Consider the following 18065-nt stretch of genomic DNA (forward strand, 5'->3'; position numbering starts at 1 on the left):
AAAAAATGTTCATGTATTTGAAAATTAGTCACAAATTTAGAAAATGTTCATATTTCATAAATACTTCTGGAATAGTATAAAATGTTCACGGTTGCAAAATTTCTTCTGAAATTCAAAAAATATTCGTGTTTGAAAAAGTGTTAAGGAATTTCAAAACATGTTCGTGGTTTCAAATTTCTTGTTAGATATTTCATTAAGTTTCACTTTCAAATATTTGTTTACAAAATAAAAATGTTCGTGGTTTCATAATTTTGTAATTTCATCAAATGTTATGTTTTCAAATATTTGTTCAAAAATTCAAAAAATGTTCCCGGTTTCAAATTTGGTCCAGAATTTCATAATGTGTTCACAACTTCATAAAATGGTTCAGGTTTTTCGAAAACATTTTCTGCAGTTTCCACTTTTTGTTCGCATATGCGGAAAAATGTTCCTGTATTTTCCTTTCCTTTTTTATTTCTCATTTCAATTTTTATTTTCACCTTTTTTTCCTTTTTCACGTTGATATTTGTCTTTTAAAAAAATCATTTTTCAGATTTTAAAATATGTTCTGCTTTAAAAAATATGTTCCTAAATTCAAAAATGTACCAGAATTTCCAAAATGTTCATGTATTTGAAATTTGCTCACAAATTTAGAAAACGTTCATATTTCAAATGTACCTCTGGAATTGTAAAAAATGTTCGCAGTTGCAAAATTTGGTCCGATATTAAAAGAATGTTCAAGTTTGAAAAAGTGTACAGGTATATCAAAACAATGTTCATGGTGTCAATTTTTTTGTTAGATATTTAGTGTAGTTCCAGTTTCAAATATTTGTTCACAAATTCAAAAAATGTTCGTGGTGTCATATTTTCGTAATTTCATCAAATCTTGCATTTTCAAATATTTGTTCAAAAATTCCAAATTTTTTTGCAGTTTCAAAATTTGTTCGGTATTCCATAATTTGTGTACAACTTCAAAAAACGTTCATGTTTTTCGAAAACATCTCCTGCAGTTTTCAATTTGTTTTTGCATATGCGAAAAGATGTTCCTCTCTACGTTTTTTTCTGATATTCAAAAAATCTTCGCACTTTTTCAAAATATACAATTTCATAAAACATGTGCACTTTTTTTAAGATGTTCAGTAGAGTAACTAATTCCAGTTTGATACAGTAGATAAGTCCGGTTGGACGGTTGTCCTCGGTTATTTAAGTTGCGCGTTGGTTTGGTACAAGCAATGGTAGACAACTGGAGTGGTTGGGACGACGCATGTGCAAGCTGATGGTTGTTGGTTTGATTCCTTCCATCACGCCTGAGTCTCTTTTTTGCTTTCTTTTCCTTCCAACGATACAGCTCTATGGGCCGGGCCAGTCACGCTGCCTCCCTGTGGGTCGGCACGACGACGGAAAGAGCGTCCTATAGGAGCTCCCATATATGACTCCTCTTTCGCTGAATCATACTCATTTCTTCGAGGATCTCATGGACCCGAATTCTGTAACATGGGCTTGGTGTCGGCGGGAAGCACACAATTCAGCACCCAGTAGTACTGTACGGCCTGTTAAACGAAAGCAGGCCCAGTGTGCCCACGACGCCAGTCATCTCAGATTCCGCAGTTCTCTGAAAACAAAATCCTCAGATTCCCACCAAGGGACGACACATGTTACTCTGATTCAGAATGATTTATACAGTGACTGCACAGTTTGAAAGACAGAAACCGGCCATCGCATTCCATATTTCAATCACATCTGCTTCAGGCTGCAAGTGGGATGAGACGCGGGAGTCCCACATAACGTCGCATCAACCCACATAATTATGTGGGATTAAGTGGGATGTCCACATAAAAATAATTGGGACTATGCGGGTTGTCACATACCCACATAATCTGAATGCAAAAATTGAAAATACAAAAAGTACATGTCATGATACAGCAAGTTCATACTGTTTACTCTCCATGTATTAAGACTACAACCTGTCAAGATACAGCAAGTACATAATCTGAATGCAAGATAAATTGCATTAATACAACCTACCATCCTTTATTTGCAGCAAGACTAAAGACAAAATCAATTATGATAAGACTAGAGGCTAAAACAAGATGAATTTTTTTAGCTCTTCAAGATCTTCCATCACCATCAACCTGCCATCCTTTTTTTGCAGCAAGACTAAAGACAAAATCAATTACAATAAGACTAGAGGCTACAACAAGATGAATTTTTTCAGCTCTTCAAGATCTTCCATCACCATCAACCTGCCATCCTTTCTTCAAGTAGCAAACTAGCAACCCATATTTCCTGTAAAAAAATATGTCCGTCAGTCCATTTGCATCATAAGAATCCATTTTACAGGATAACTTAGGACTTTACAAGAAACATTGGAAGTCAAACAAGTAGCAAAGTAGAAACATTCAACTTTTCTTCAGAACAGAGGGCAGATGAACATTTTGCAGTAATAAGAATGCTGCTTGTTGCACAGTAGCTTAAATGATTCAAGGCAATCACTACATATACCATGATCTTCTTCATCTGTCTCCAATGATACGCCTTTGTATTATTCTAGATCTGCAAAACACAAAACACATAAATTATTAGATTAACTATGGTTATCAATTTTTGTGAGCAATAAAAGAAAGCCTTACTAACCATCAGTTCTCAGCCAATCTTGTAGGCAAATCAAAGCTTCGACGGTGGAGCAAGAAAGACTGCTCTTATAGTCGCTGACAATGCGTCCTCCAGAACTAAAAGCAGACTCGGATGGCACTGTGGACGCCGAAATAGCTAATATGTCGCGAGCAATCGTAGAGAGTACCGGATACTTGGGAGAGTTGATTTTCCACCATTCTAATATGTCCAACTCTTTCTTCCGTGGATACAACTCTTTCAAATACTGATCCAGCTCATTATTTGCTTGTCCTTTTTTGCAACGGATATAATGATCCCACTCTGCAAGTGGATCATCGTCTTCTTCATCCTCCTCGGCACCAGGACTCCCACAATCTTCTTGTTGGTGATGAACAGGAATCTCTAGAGAGTACTGATCGAAAAGCTTTTGGATTGCTTTCTTTAATTTAAGCATCCATTTATTGGCTTCAATTTCACTTCCAAAGTCTTTTAACATATATTCAAGTAGATCAAACTTAAACCTTGGATCAAATACAACCGGAACACAAATCGACTTGTAGGACTTCTTCCAATACTTCTCTAACTTTATTTCCATTTGCTGCACCATATGCGCAATGATGGTGTTCTTACTTGATGACTCTCTCTTCAAGATCTTCTTAATCTTACATAGCCGGGGGAAGTAGAGATGACTAGTCGGATACTTAGATCCAAAGAGAAGTTTGGTTGCTGTGTAAAATCCTTTTAGCAATTTGCATGCAGATTCAGCCATTTTCCATTCAATAGGTGTTGGACAAAACTCGTACTCCTTGTCTTGCTGCCCTAAGGCATCAAATGCACTTCTAAATGGTATAGCTGATTCAAGCATCAAATATGTGGAATTCCAACGAGTTTGTACATCTACAGAAGGCTGCCTAACAAAACAACACCCCACTTGATTGATTATCCTCAATCAAATTTTTCTCCAAGAGCTGGAGACCCTCAAAATCTACATCAACAACCCTCCTCTCCTCTGGTTTAGAGGCCTCCAGAGACTTCTTATTTTCTTGCACCTTCTCATAATCTTCAAGGGTCATCTCCTGCTCCAAAGTAACGCAACAGTAAAAAGCTTGAAAAACAGCTAAAAGTGAGGAAAGTGTAGGAAAGTACAATTTTGTCTTGTTCAATGGGAGCCTCCTGCTCTTTCTCAGCAGCGGTCCCATTAGAGTCTTCCTTCTTAGGCTGTTGCTTCTTCAGCTTCCTCTTGGCAGAGCCACTGAGGCACTTGGTCTTGTCAGATTCAGAAGCAAGGACGGCTTCAACAGCATTCTCAGCAGGGGCTTCATGGACAGCAGCTATCTTCTTCTTCTTCTTGGAGCCAGACCTTGGGAGTTCATGCCCAGGTCGCTTCTTGCGAGCCTCGCCGGTGAGGGCCATGGTGGAGGTTGACGGCGGCATTGGGGCTGGCATGGAGGATATGGACAACTGCACTGGTCCGATCGTAGGGGAGTTGGAGGGATGCGCCGGTCCCGCCGTGGTGGAGTTGGACAGCTGCGCTAGTCTGGCCGTGGAAGAGTTGGACGGCGGCGCTGGTGCAGCTGTGGGGGAAGTGTACGACGGCGTTGGTGCGACGACGTTGGAGGTGGAAGGCGGCGCTGCGGCGTCCACGGAGATGATGGATGGCGGCGCAATCTGACAGAAGGTTAAATGACTAGATATGTCAAAAGGAAGTAGAACAAACACCATATTTATATCAGAGAAAACATTACAGATTACACAAAATAAAAACTGCTATATCCTGGAAGGGCCCGGAAGCACGTCTCTTCTCCCGTGAACACAATAAAGCTATTTAGTTAAGAAGTCAGCATCAATCAACACTGATGCTGTTTCACAATAGTAGTAAGAGAAGATAACGATACGGTTTACCGTTTGGAAACTCCAGCTTGTTTCATATGAGACAAGATATAGGCACATCCAAAGGTACACCTTTCTTTTGTGGCTTGCATTTCAGTTAAGTCTATCTGAACTTATCTATTTTACAGTATTTGAAGTTTCCAAATATCAGGCACATCCAAAGATAAAGAGAAGTTAAATTTTGAACAGATCAAGAATGGCAAGGAATTGCTTCCAGAACAATGACACAATGAACCGCAATGTAAACCGCAATGTCGATAAAGCTGAGCTTCCAAATACTAGCCAATAAGGTACTATACTGGCTGCTTATAAAAGGCTCTTACTCCGTCAGTGCGATGGCACTAAGCAGCAGTACATGAAATTTACTGAAACATCTCCGTCCCTACTCCTCGGCAGCAAGAGTTTCAAGTATTTTGATTATTATTACTCCAGTTTGGTGCCCTGCGTCATTTCTATCTTTCAGAATGTATAAGATGGAATGCTACTGTTAATTCATCACTGATATATATTCATGGATTCATGGATTCAAAAAATGTTTGCAAATTAAATAAGTTCCCAAATTCAAAAAATGTTCACAAACTTAAAAAATCATGGGAGCTTAGTATCTCTATAGATGGAACTCATAGATATCTTTTTCACTCTAGCATTCTCCAATTATGCACGCATTCAGATTAGATTAAATCATACAGTATCACATATGTAGTCAACCGAGCATTGACATTTTCTTTTCCTTACGACCCCAGACGACCAGCATTGACATACAGTAGCAATGGATAAGGAGACTGGATTCTTTTGAAGTACATTAATATCGTTGTGACATTGTTTAATTTGCTATCGCTAGGTAATCATTTAGCAAAGGCGTCAAGCCACTAGCTAGCTACAACATCTTGGACTGAAGAATTGAACTCCTCCACTGCAGCACTGCCTCACTCCATTACTCTATTATCTCAAAAGGAAAAGCAAACACAATTATTGATGTGCATTCTACAAGCCCAAACTCATCTAAGACATGGTCACCTCTCTCATCTAATGAATCATCAGTTTCCTGCTGCTTGAAGGACATACAATTGGCCTCAACCTGGTGGTTTCGTCAGTAGGGCGAGAACTAAATGAGAACTGAAAGATAACATTTAGGATAAGAAGTTGAGATGATGACCGGCTGAAGTTGAGCACCATGCTTCAGTAGGCCAAGAAGGCAAGAACACATGTGGCAATTTACAGATCCACACTGTTTCGGAAGCAAATACAGGCGACAGAGATCCACTAGATTCACAGTAAAATTAAGATTGAAAGGATTGCATCTTCAGCCGGTCTCACAAGGCCAGATCTCAAGGGGATAACCGGATAGCTACCTTGGCAGGTTCTTCTTGGACAGCAAGAATCTTCTTCTTCTTGCAGGGAGGTCACTTCTTGCGAGCATCGCTGGTGACAGCCATGGTGGTGGCCGACGGCGGCGCCGCTGGGGCGGACATGGAGGAGGTGAATGGTTGCTCTGGTCCAGCAGTGGGGGGGTTGGAAGGCGGCGCTGGTACAGCCGTGGGGGAGGTGGACCGCGTCGCTGGTGCAGTTGTGGGAAAGGTGGACGGCGGCACTGATGCGGGTACGATGGAGGTCGAAGGCGGCGCTGGGGCGTCCATGGAGATGATGGATGTGGGCGTTGCGGCTTCTATGGGGTAGGTGGACGGCGGCGCTAGATCGGCCATTGGGAAGGTGGACGGCAGCGCTAAGCCGGCCATGGGGAAGCGGCAGCGGTGGCGTGCCTTATCCTAGCATCGTACGAAGAGGGGAACGAGGAAGACAGGAAGAGGGGAATTAAGTGGGTCATACGTGAAAAACGTGGGTCAGCCCACTTAGCCCACATTCTAAATCGCAGGTTACGCGGGCGTGCACGAGCACAAATTAAGTGGGTTTTTATGCGGGCGCGTGGACGACCCGTGTCCACTTGCAGCCTGACATCTGCTTTTCTCTTGTGCCAAAATAGCGCAAGTCAAACCGATAGGGTAGTAGTAGATATACTCATGTAAATGAAAAACACCCATGACAAAGTGAAAAGGAAAGGTAAAAAGCAGAGAAAAGAAAGAGGCGTCATGTGTCCAGCAGCCACAGCTTTGCACCACTCTCTCACGGATTGGACCGGATCGGCACGTTTCGGTGTCCGCGCTGCGCTGCACGCTCGCTTTTCCTCCGTCGCAACATTCAGCAGCCACCCAGAAGACACCTCGCTTGCAACTACTACAAGTGACATAAAGACATGGTTTATCTTCAAGCGCCAGCCAAGAAATAGTATCATACAGCTGCTGCCGTATTAGGACTTTAGGAGTGAGAGTGAGCAGGCGACGTAAATCAAGTGGTAAACTTGGCTAGCAATATCACTCAGTTTGAAATGGCAACGTAGTTGGAATTGTTCTTTCATTGCTAAGCAGGGAGGGAGAGAGAGAGAGAGAGAGAGAGAGATGGTATAATCCAAGAGTATGAGTATCAGTTGGTGTACCGGCTCCTCGGAACAAACTCTGTTTTGCTGTCTAGCAGGTTGATAATTTTTTCTTTCTTTATGTTATTAATATAGTTCCTTGTTGCAAGAGCGTCCAAGCTTGCCTCCTCTTGAAAAAATAATTCAGCAGGTCCATCGACCCCATCGGCGATGGGCGACGGCTGGCCTGCCCTTGGAGGGACATATTGTCACGCTCATCTTGACTAATCGCTGCTTTACAGCTAAGGATCAAGCTGTAAACCTAAATAGATTAGAAGGCATGTCCTGGGCGATTAGTACACGCTGCCATCTGCATAACATATGCATAAAGAGAAATATGCATATAAGTATAACAGGATGGGTCAGCAGATCGCTGCAGATCGGTCTGACTTTACAAAAACGATGATTGAGATACAAGCGGTCGGAATGATTTTTCTACGCCATGTCGTTGTCGACAAGTACAAGTGTGCAATTACATATGGAACATGTGTTGATGCGTTCTGTGTATGATCAGGGTCAGATGGCTAAGGAATCAACACACGCTGGTCCTCACAATCCTCTGGTCTAGAGTCTGGACTATTCAGACATGAGAAATATGCTTGCACAAGTTGGCGTCCATCCTTTGATGTCCCAGTTCGGTTGGCCAACGATCAACACGTACGCCCTGAATTTTTTTTCTTCGATGTGTCGCGCCTACCCGCGCCACGGCATGGCATCAATCTTTCCTTTATTGTTTTGCGATGCATCGATCGATCTTTCTGCTGCGACTGCACGTCTCTTCCTGGAGCTTTAGTTCCTACATACACTTGCGCGGTCGGGCACCGGATTCTTTCGCTCGAGCAAATGGACCCAAACAGAAGCATCGGAGGAAAGTTGCGTGTAAATTGTCCGGCAACAACGTTTGGCTGAAGCTGCAGCAAGTTCCTAAAGCAGCTATGCTTCTGGAACTAGACTTGAAGGCTTTCCTGCCTAGTTTAAGCAGGGGTTGGATAGGGTGGGTAGGCACTTACCGGGATGACCGGCTTTGCAAGGAAGCTTTATTAGCTATCTATAGGTACTACACTACACTACACTACTAGTGATTGAACTTGAGAGGAAGTTAAAAGCCAACTCGCTAAACGTGCTAAAGATCGTTGTGTTCTGTACTTCTTGATGAAAGACCAGTAGATGAGCTAACAACCAGCCACACTAACTGAATCCACCATTGCGGCCGCTCTGCTTTGGGCAGCAGAAATCAAGGGGAAATGGTCGGATAATGCATCATCAGCAACATGTACAAGGGAAAACCGATTTGCCCCCCTGAGCATCAAATAGTTGGGCAAGCGCCCACGGCCCCGTCATATGAGGGTAAGGATTTGATGATATTTTCTTCAGAATATTTATTGAAGTGCAGACTGGATTTATTGTGTGTGCAAAGTTTAGATTGTAGATGTTTGAAACATACAACTATAAGGAAGGATGCTATGAGATGAGACCCATTATGTTACATCATGATAAAGGCATCTAATCATAAAATTTTACAAGATGAGCCATTACACTTCCTTGGCTAAATTTCTCAACTTGTCAATCACCGGCGAGAGCTATGATGGTGCAACGACGACGAAGTTCGACCACGGCATTAGCTAGAATTTTGTGGTTTAAGCTCTTGGCTGTAATTTCCACTTTGTTTAGGGCCTTTTCGGTGTATCTATAACCCCATTAGCTAGTTGTAACGATGTCCTCTTTATTTAGTTTCTGCTAGTTTTAATCTTAAAAAATGATCAAATTGATCTTCAACACGATTTAAATTAAGAAACCTAGTTAATTCTGTGTAAGCACACCATCTTGCTAATTTTCACGAACATCATGCAAACCTTAGATTTTCACCAATGAGCGACACATGGGACTCAGAAAATGAAAGATATGATGCCCAAAATAAGTCAGAACCTACTACCCATTCAATCTCATCTGCTTTTATTTTTCCTTTGCCAAAAGATCACAAGTCAAATCGATAGGATAGTCGATATACTCTTCGGACCTCTAAAACACGCACGACAAAGTGAAAATGAAAGGTAAGAAAGTAGAGAAAAGAAACGGTGTCTGCACTGCACGTCACGTCCCTTTCTTTCTCCTCTGATTTCGGACATGAAAACCATTCCGTGTCGACATCTTCCACTCTTTGGCTCCATCGCAACATTCTGTGGCCAAGAGATGGTACTCCTTATGAATGGAAGACTCGGTTCATCTTCAAGCGTAAACAAAGAGGTCTCAAGGCTAAACAAAGAGGTTTCATCTTCAAGCGTAAAGGAACTCCCAGGAGTATGAGTTGGTCTGCCGACTCCTCAACGAACTCTGTTTTGCTGTCTTAACAGGACAATTCTTTCTTTCTTTAATTTCTTCTTGGAAGAACGTCGTCGTCTCTTTGAAAATAAAAGTTAGGGTTGCATGGAGGGAAGAAAAACCATAAATATCTTAAATTAGTAGGCATAAGTGAATACATGTAGAAGATGTGGTCAGCAGATCGGTGCAAATCTGTCTGACTTCACAACGGAATGATTTGATTTTCTTGCAGACGGGCACATAACATGTCGTTGTCGACAAGTACTAATGTGCAATTACAAATGGAACATGTGTGTTGATGCATTCATGTATGATCAGGGTCAGACGGCATAAACAAACAATAAGGAATCAGGTGAGACTCCATAAGGAATCAACCCATACGTTTGTTCTCACAAGCCTCTGGTCTAGAGTATAGACCATTCCAACACGAGAAATATCCTCCTCTATGCTTCACACATGACACATCCACGTTGGCGAGAGATCAACACGTACGCCGCGAACCGAGAACAAACTAAAGCAAAAAAATGCAAGTAGCAAAGAAAGGAAAGATTCAAAGATGGCTTTGACGGAGCAGCATTTTTATGATGTGTCGCGCGCACCCGCCGCGGCATGGCATCCCGATCTTTCCGATGCGACTAGCGCACTGCACCGCGCACCATGGTATCTCCGTCTCTTTAGTTCCTATATACACTTGCGTGATCAGCACCGGATTCGCTTGAGCAAATGGACCCGGAGTTAGTTCAGAGCATATATTGCTATCTTCTGTATCTAAAATGGAAGCATCGCAAGAAAGTTGCTTGTATGTTGCCTGGCAGCGTTCGGATGAATCCACCATTGTGGACGGGCTGCTTTTGGTGGTAGAAATGAAGAGGAAATTTAATCATCTGATAACGCGTCATCATCATCAACAGATCAAGAAATGGATGTCAAGCTTGTCTGTCAGAATAGTTTTATCATGGGATCAAGCAGAATGTCTCTGAAGATGAGTGGGCTGGCCCAAATAATTTCATCATGGGATCAAGAAAGTCGCCCATGATCTCCGGTCGGGCTTGCTTTCACGCTCACACGAACTCAAAACAGACTACTGTCCCGTCACCCCGTACGTACTCGAGCACAACACCAGCACGCCAGCACTACCTAGCTAGTTTTGTGATCATCTTATCTTGGGTGTAGATCGAATCAACATGGCCAACTTTAGTCTGTCGACGGATGTAAGGGTTTAGTCTGGAACAAGCTCTCTTTATTCGACATGATTGTTGGGGCGACCAAAAAGTAGAGGTCCGACCGATGTACGTCGCCGAAAAAGAATGGTAGATTTGTTGCAACAAATCCCACGATGTCTAGAGACTTGATCAGCTCAAACAGGTGTACATATTCCTCTGGTTGGATGAAAAGTTCGATGTCTAATTAACAATGACGTCTGGTTCAACTTGTGTTTTCATTAGCATAAACCTCATGGCATCTCTAGGGTACTAAGTACTACTAGTAGTAATATACAAGTAGCGGTAGGTTACGTACGCCAAGTAGGTATCCATCCTATTCGACTATTCGTAAAACCGGATGACCCCTTTCGATCGAAGCACATACTAGCGCTTTAATCCTAGTGAAGTACAGATATGTAATAAGCTAGTAAGATCTTTTCAGGTCCCATGATAATTTATTATGCTGCAAGTGTCGTCGATGCATATCTTAACAACACTTTATCAATAACTTTCTGTTCATCACCAGAAAACATGCCGAATGCCCAATCCACTGGAACAACACGCTGTTTAATACTTTGATCTGTCCACAGGATTAGGTTAAAAATTTAATTTCCATAGCTGGGACAGCATCTATCAACTGGGACCGTACCTTTAATTTGTGCCGCTCCTTTTCTACTCTAGGTGTTTTGATGCTCGATCTCGTTTTGTCACCAGATATATAGATACTTTCTCCAGAGCACTGGCTAGCACTTTTCTTTTTGTTGATTTTTTTTTTTGGTGAATTGCACTTTTCTGCTCCTCATGTTCGGCTTACCTTCAAACGCGCATGCATGATTGGACGCGCACATTTGCTTTTGCTGGATCAATCCAGATCAGTTCCGGTCTGGAAAACCCACCTCCTACCTATCTTTGTCTCTCTTTCACAAGTGCCAACGCCGTGCTATCATTTGCCTGATCGATCTAGAGCACTAGTAGCTACAGTAGCTGATAAAGCCAGAGCCCGTCCACGTCGTAGCTACAATTATTGGAGGCAGAAAAACGCAGCAGCACTGGAGTAGATACCGGCACTTGGCATGTTTCAAGCTTCAAAAAAGGGTAAGAATTAGTCAATTGCAAGGCTAATTTACGAAACAAAAAGTGGTCTCCATCGATCATATATATCAACTTGCAAATGTGAAACCTCCAAGACCTTATACCCACAACCAATAGGAGTGCCTCTCTTTCTCAAGGTGGCGTTTATTTTACGGAGAATTAGTGGTCGGTTCATGGGCAAGTTTTCAGAGGAGACGAAGCCGTCTACGTGGAATTTGCATTGCCAGGATAGACTGAAAGCTACAACTTGTTAAATTTCTTCTGTGGACTTGCTATTGTTGATGGATTAGTATGTGGACGTACGACGGGGTAGTGGTTGCTTAGGCGCAAGTGGCCCATGGATATATGGACAGAGCGGAACATGTTTAGCCACGTGTGCGGTGCAAGATCACGTCGGTTTGGACTTGGAAGAAACACTTTGACTTCTATACGCGAAAGAGATGTCCGAATGGCCAATTACTTTGCATTCTCTTTTTCCAAGCTCCAGGCGTCACCTTGAACTGACGGTCATAAATAAGGAGATTTTTTACGGTACCGACTTATAAACGTGTGTGTGTGTGCAGCCATGTTGATTGAGCAACTCATTAAATTTACTTATTTCATTGTTGTTGTGGATGTTGGTTCAGACTCTAGAGCTGGTCTTGAAGGAAGCAGTTGGAGGATGTTATCGCTGAGATTTGAACCGCTCTTGAAGCAACATGCGTTAGTGCATTACTTTACATGTGGTTATTTATTCTCGGGTTAATTGGATATATGCCACTACAACAATGGAGGAAAAGAGAAATGGAGGAATATTATGTCTGGGAGCTACCGTCGATCATATATATCAACTTGCAAATGTGACCTCATATCCACAACTAATAGGAGTGCCTCTCTTTCTCAAGGTGGCGTTTATTTTAAGGACAATTGGTGGCTGGTTCATGGGCAAGTTTCTAGAGTAGACAAAGCCGTCTACGTGGAATTTGCATTGCCATGATAGATTGAAAGCTAAACCTTGTTAAATTTCTTCTGTGGACTTGCTAACGTTGATGAATTAGTATGTGGACGTATGACTAGGTAGTGTTTGCTTAGGCGCAAGCGGCCAATGGATATAAAGACAGACCGAAACATGTTTAGCCACGTTTGCAGTGAAAGATCACGGTCGGTTCAGACTTGGAAGGAACACTGCGATTTTAACATGCGAAAGAGATGGCAGATTAAATTACATACTTTCCCCAGCTCCGGGCGTCACCTTGAACTTACGGTGATGAATAAGACTTTTGTACATGTGTGTCCAGCCTTGCTGATGGACATCATCAGTTGTGATGGAGCAACTTGTTTGATTTGTTTATTTCGTTGTTGTTGTTGGTGGTGGTGGTGGTTCAGACTCAAGAGTTGGTCGTAAGGTGCAAAGCGTTGATCTTTCACACCCCTTGTTTGCTCACAGATGCTTGCTGTCGGCTAAGTAATGCTTGTTTGATCTCGACAAACATGTTTTCTTGAAGGAAACAGTCGGAGCATGTTACCGTCGAGGTTTGAACCGCTCTTCAAGCAACATGCATTAGTGCATTACTAACGCTCTTGCATTTCTTTACAGAGGAAGTACTTTGTGTGTGGTTATTTATTCTCTGCCCATCTTCCGAGAAAGATCACGAGACCTCGCTAGTTCTTTTTTCAAAAAAAAAAAAAACGAAGTTACAAGATGAGACTGATAACCGAGAAAATGAACAATAGGCTCAAGAGTTCAAATAAGAGAAGTGAAGGAAAAACCTACTCCCTTTGGTTAGGTTTATAAGTAGGGTACGGGTTTAGTTCATCAATTTTACTGGAGAAACACATATTTAGGAAAAAAAACATATAGATTATGACAGTCATACAAAGTTTCTATTTTTTGTGGCATATGATGCGTGTTTTATTAGTCAAATCAAAGATCTAAAAATCCGTGCCCGACTTATAAACCTAACCAGAGGGAGTAGTCGCCAATGAATATTTCCATTGGCTCCTTTTTCTCCTCCGGTGGCCTATTTGGCACTAGGCGGCAGGGGTGGGTTGGGTGGGGAAGGGGGGGGGGGCATGGATCATGACCTGAGTATTGTCATATAGATATAACACAAACAGGATGGGCGACGAGATCGTTCAACAAGTACAAGTGTGCAATTACATATGGAACATGTGCTGATGTGTTCGTCTCTCATCTCAGTCAGACAGCATAATAAACATACTCCCTCCGGTCCTTTTTACTCTGCACATTGAATTTGCTGAAAGTCAAACTTAGCTAAGTTTGACCAAATTTATATTAGAAATTATTAGCATCTATAATATCTAATAAATATAATATGAAAATATATTCCGAGATGAATCTAATGATATTGGTGTTGTTATGTAAATGTCAATAATTTTTTATATAAACTTGGTCAAAGTCGGATGAGATTGACTTCAGACAAACTTAATATACAGAGTAAAAAGGACCGGAGGGAGTACAATACACGCACATACAGTTAGGCTGCTCTCAAACCTCTGGTCTAGATCGTAGGCCATTCAGACATGAGAAATATTCTTGTCTAGGTCTAGGCTGCATGCCGGTGAGTGATCAACACGTACGCCGCGGACCGAAGAACAACTAAAGCAAAATTTCAAGCTGCAAAGAATGGAAAGATTCAAAGCCAGGCAGCTATGGATCCGATACCGACTTTGGTGGAGGACTATTTTTCTCAATTTGTCGCGCCTACCTGCCGCGACATCGGGTATCTGTGTCTCTTTCTGGCCTTTAGTTCCTACACCCGGCGCGATCAGCACCAGATTCATTGGCCTGGAGTTCAGAGCACATATCGCCCCACAACAGCTATCTGTACCTAGAACGGAAGCATCGGACGAAAGTTGTGCATAAATTGCCCGGCAACGTTCCAGTGAAGCTGCAGCAACATCCAAGACATGGAGAAAGAAAAGAGATTCTGGCACGCTGGCTGAGTGAGAGACGAACCAAAGCAGCTACGCTTGTGGAACTAGAACTTGATGGCGTTCCTGCCTATTTTGGCTCGTGTTGGATGGGGTGGCTAGGCACTAACCGGGATCATGGCTTTTCAAAGAAGCTTAATTTGCGTTATACTGACCCGATTTGAGAGGAAAGCCAACTGGCTAAGCAAAACAAATCATTATGTTCGATACATCTTATTATTAAAAGACTAGATGAGCTAGACAACTTGTAGCACTGAATCCATCATCGCGGAGGCTCTGCTTTTGGCAGCAGGAATCAAGGGGAAATTTAATGGTGCGATAACGCGGCATCATCATGAACAGTAGCCGCAATGGATCAAGACATGGATCATGGATGTCAAGTGTGTTAGTAAGAGTTTGATCAAGCAGAATATTTGCGACGATGAGTGGGCTGGGCCCCAAATCATGGTATCGAGGGCCGCCCATAATCTCTGGTCGGGCACTAACAAATATATTAAAATAGGTAATTAGTGTCACAAGTTTGCTTAAATTGGATAAAAATGTAAAAAAATCTGCTAAATGGGGTAATTATTGTCACAAACGTGAAAGGCCGGGTAAAAATGGAATTCACTCATGACTCATTCATATATCATGGCAGTGCATTCTTCAAGCTCCTGGCATAGACTTCCAACCTTATCAACCCTTCTTCTGGAGAAGCCGCTTCACCCAACTGCTTCACCATTGCACTCCCGATGATCACTCCATCCGCACCCCACTCTGCAATCTGTTCTCATGTAGAATTAGTACACGTCCAAAACTTTAATTGCTAACTTTTGTATACAAACATCATAGTAATAATTTATGGTGAATGTTCCATTGTAGTAGTAAAATAAGTTTCTACCTGCTTAACATGGTCAGGGGTCGAAATTCCAAAGCCAACAGCCACTGCCTTGTCAGTGACCTGCAAACAATAAAAACCATATTAGCATGCATGCGATCATTTATTTACCACTAAAGTGAAAAAAGTATTTATATCGGGTAAACCTGTTTAATCTCCTTAAGAAGACTCTCGACGCGCGGGTTCACGGTTGCACGAGCACCTGTAACTCCGTCGACACTTACCTGCATATAATGTGATTATGAGTGGTTCTGTACACCCAAGCACGCAGAGCCCTCAAGGCTTTGCCTTCCTTTTCCAAAAATAGTGCAACAATTATAATTAAATTTTAATAACCATGCCTTTTTTTTTTGCTGAATTATCATGCCCAGCTCTTATATTTATTTACGGAGGGAGTAGTTATGATTCATATGTGCATCTGCAGAAATGTACAAGGTACACGAATCCTCCTGAAGCTTCAGTGATCTCCTTCATCCTCTCTGGCGGTGTAGATGGTGTTGTAAGTAAAACCTGCAAACATATTTACTTAGTAATAGTTGGTGCTACTAATAAACTTGATTTGTTTCAACTGCCTGTTTTATTTCAGTCATATGTGATACTAATTGTTAACGGTTGCATCAAGTTACTAATAGTTACCAGCTCTAGCTCGTTTTTGATTGCTTCATCCCTGAAAGCACTTGTCTCGGCGTAAGGAAGATCGGGTACTATAAGACCTGAAACACATACGGATGCATATGAGGCTGTGTACATCCGTCGATGATGCAGACTTGCAGATGCAGGCACCAAATATAATTCCAGTATGAAAAAGATGGATATCTTGGTTTCAGTTTAGCATTTAGATTTTACAGTAACATATCATGATCACTGAAATTATTTTTAAGAGTCTACGTAATGTCATTAACTTAGAGATTAAAATGTGTATAGGTTTGAGATTGGCACTGATACGTAGTATACCGGTTTAATTACCTTTCACGCCGGCTTCCTTGACGGCGGCGGCGAAGCTCGCCGTCCCTCGCTGTACAATGGGGCTGAAGTAGGAGAAGATCACCACGGGGCAGAAGAGCTCCGGCGTCACCTCCTTCAGCATCGCCATGATCGAGTCAGCCGTCGCGCCAGCGGCCAGCGCGCGCGCCGCCGAGGCCTTGATGACGGCCCCGTCGGCTGAGGCATCCGAGAAGGGCATGCCGAGCTCGACGACGTCCGCTCCCAGGCGGTCGAGGAGCCTCAGCGCGGCCGCCGTCGTCGCCAGGTCGGGGTCGCCGGCGGTGATGTACGGGATGAAGGCCGTCTGCATGCGTGCATGCGCGCAGCGGTGAAACCTCAAACATCCATACACCCATCCACGATACCTACGCATATGTATGCATGCACATGCTGCATGTTACTGTAGTTACGTACTTACTTACGTACCTTGCCCTTCTCCCTGACTTTGGACATGGCCTGCGACACGGACAGGCCGCGCTCGCCGGCGGCGGCAGGCACGGGCGCCGGCGCGGGCGCCTCGGCGAGCGACCCCGCTGGGGCCGTGGTTGCTGGATTTCCAGACATTGAATCTGCTATGTGGAGAGAAACGATGGAGGGCTTATCCTCGAATATATCTCACTACCTTTTCTGGTCACAAAAAAATTGGGAATGCGATCTTTATATCCATCTGCGCCCCACCATTTTAAACCGTGATGTGTTTCAACCAATATGATTATTTTCAATTCGATTACCAAAACAACAACCTTGTTTTTTTATTCAGAAAAGACACCTGAAGGGCATCTGATATATTGATCGGGAAAGTAGTGACCGATACTTTATTTATGTAAGGAAAGAAGTAGATAATGCATGCCAGAGCATTATGGCAGGTTTGAAAACCCTCCAACGGGGAGCTATCTCCTATCTGGTGCCCAGGAGACGGTGCTACGATTAACATTTGGGAGGACCAATGGATCGCAAGGAGTAATGATCTCAAGATAACAACAGGAGGACCACCTGACTTCATTTGTTCTCTTAGAACATGTACAACGCATAGCCTTAGGATGATGCCTCGCATGCCATGTAGGATCGGATATGACGTAAAGTAGGTTCGGATAGGAAAGCGGGATCCTCTCCAGGAGGCGGGTGCTTGGAGAGAAAAAGTATGGTCCGGGGTCAAAAGCTGAAAAGGTTGGAGTGAAAAGTAGAGATGCATATGTACTAAAGTCTTTATTTTTTAATGAGGCCCACTAGTGATAGCTTGCATTGCGGAGAAAAAATAAATAAGATGCCTCAAATTACTTTTTGTCATGGAGCATCTATCCATATGCCACCATTGTACATGCCCTTAGAGCATCTACAGCTGGACTTTCAAATCCGGTCCTTCAAACGACCGCAGACGTGACCGGGCGTGTCTGTGGACAGTGACCGGTCACACCTCAAATTAGCCACTTTGCATCCACCGCTCTCATATTTCATCCACTAGATCCATACAAAGCATGCAAAAAAAAAATCATACGTGCTACATACTACGTACTACCCTAGCTAATCTTCGTTGTCGGAGATGTCCACGACGACGGTGCCAGGCATCGGCTGGACGGGCTGGTAGGAGTCCTCTGGCTCATCCTCGTCCTGCTCGACCTCATCCATGTAGGTGAGCATCTCTGCCTCCTCCGTGGCCTACTGCGCAGCGTCTGGCCTCCACAGCCGACTCCGACCGGAGGGAATC

At 43.0% G+C, this 18065-nt stretch overlaps 2 protein-coding genes across 2 annotated transcripts; both read right to left on the reverse strand.

Moving 5' to 3' along the window:
- Positions 1 to 2541: 2541 nt before the first annotated feature.
- LOC123064486 (uncharacterized) lies at positions 2542 to 6250 on the reverse strand. The gene is made up of 3 exons (XM_044487963.1): positions 5835 to 6250; positions 3739 to 4260; positions 2542 to 3668 (listed from the first exon to the last, which is right to left on the reverse strand). Exons 2-3 carry the CDS (start codon positions 4036 to 4038, stop codon positions 3504 to 3506), a joined length of 465 nt encoding a protein of 154 aa, XP_044343898.1. The 5' UTR covers positions 4039 to 4260; positions 5835 to 6250; the 3' UTR covers positions 2542 to 3503.
- Positions 6251 to 14970: 8720 nt separating this feature from the next.
- On the reverse strand, positions 14971 to 17045 carry LOC123064487 (indole-3-glycerol phosphate lyase, chloroplastic). Its single transcript, XM_044487964.1, has 7 exons — positions 16787 to 17045; positions 16343 to 16664; positions 16013 to 16089; positions 15809 to 15886; positions 15523 to 15600; positions 15380 to 15439; positions 14971 to 15262 (listed from the first exon to the last, which is right to left on the reverse strand). Exons 1-7 carry the CDS (start codon positions 16922 to 16924, stop codon positions 15128 to 15130), a joined length of 888 nt encoding a protein of 295 aa, XP_044343899.1. The 5' UTR covers positions 16925 to 17045; the 3' UTR covers positions 14971 to 15127.
- Between the last annotated feature and the right edge of the window lie 1020 nt (positions 17046 to 18065).

The sequence above is a fragment of the Triticum aestivum genome, chromosome 3B (genome assembly GCF_018294505.1).
Source record: "Triticum aestivum cultivar Chinese Spring chromosome 3B, IWGSC CS RefSeq v2.1, whole genome shotgun sequence".
Lineage (NCBI taxonomy): Eukaryota > Viridiplantae > Streptophyta > Magnoliopsida > Poales > Poaceae > Triticum > Triticum aestivum.

Coding starts and splice junctions, on each gene's coding strand:
- LOC123064486 (XM_044487963.1), bottom strand. CDS start 4,038: ATGCCAGCCCCAATGCCGCCGTCAACCTCCACCATGGCCCTCACCGGC. Junction 3,669..3,738: donor CCATTGAACAAGACAAAATT/GTACTTTCCTAC, acceptor ACTTTGGAGCAG/GAGATGACCCTTGAAGATTA.
- LOC123064487 (XM_044487964.1), bottom strand. CDS start 16,924: ATGTCTGGAAATCCAGCAACCACGGCCCCAGCGGGGTCGCTCGCCGAG. Junction 16,665..16,786: donor AAGTCAGGGAGAAGGGCAAG/GTACGTAAGTAA, acceptor GCACGCATGCAG/ACGGCCTTCATCCCGTACAT. Junction 16,090..16,342: donor CAAGGAAGCCGGCGTGAAAG/GTAATTAAACCG, acceptor TATGTGTTTCAG/GTCTTATAGTACCCGATCTT.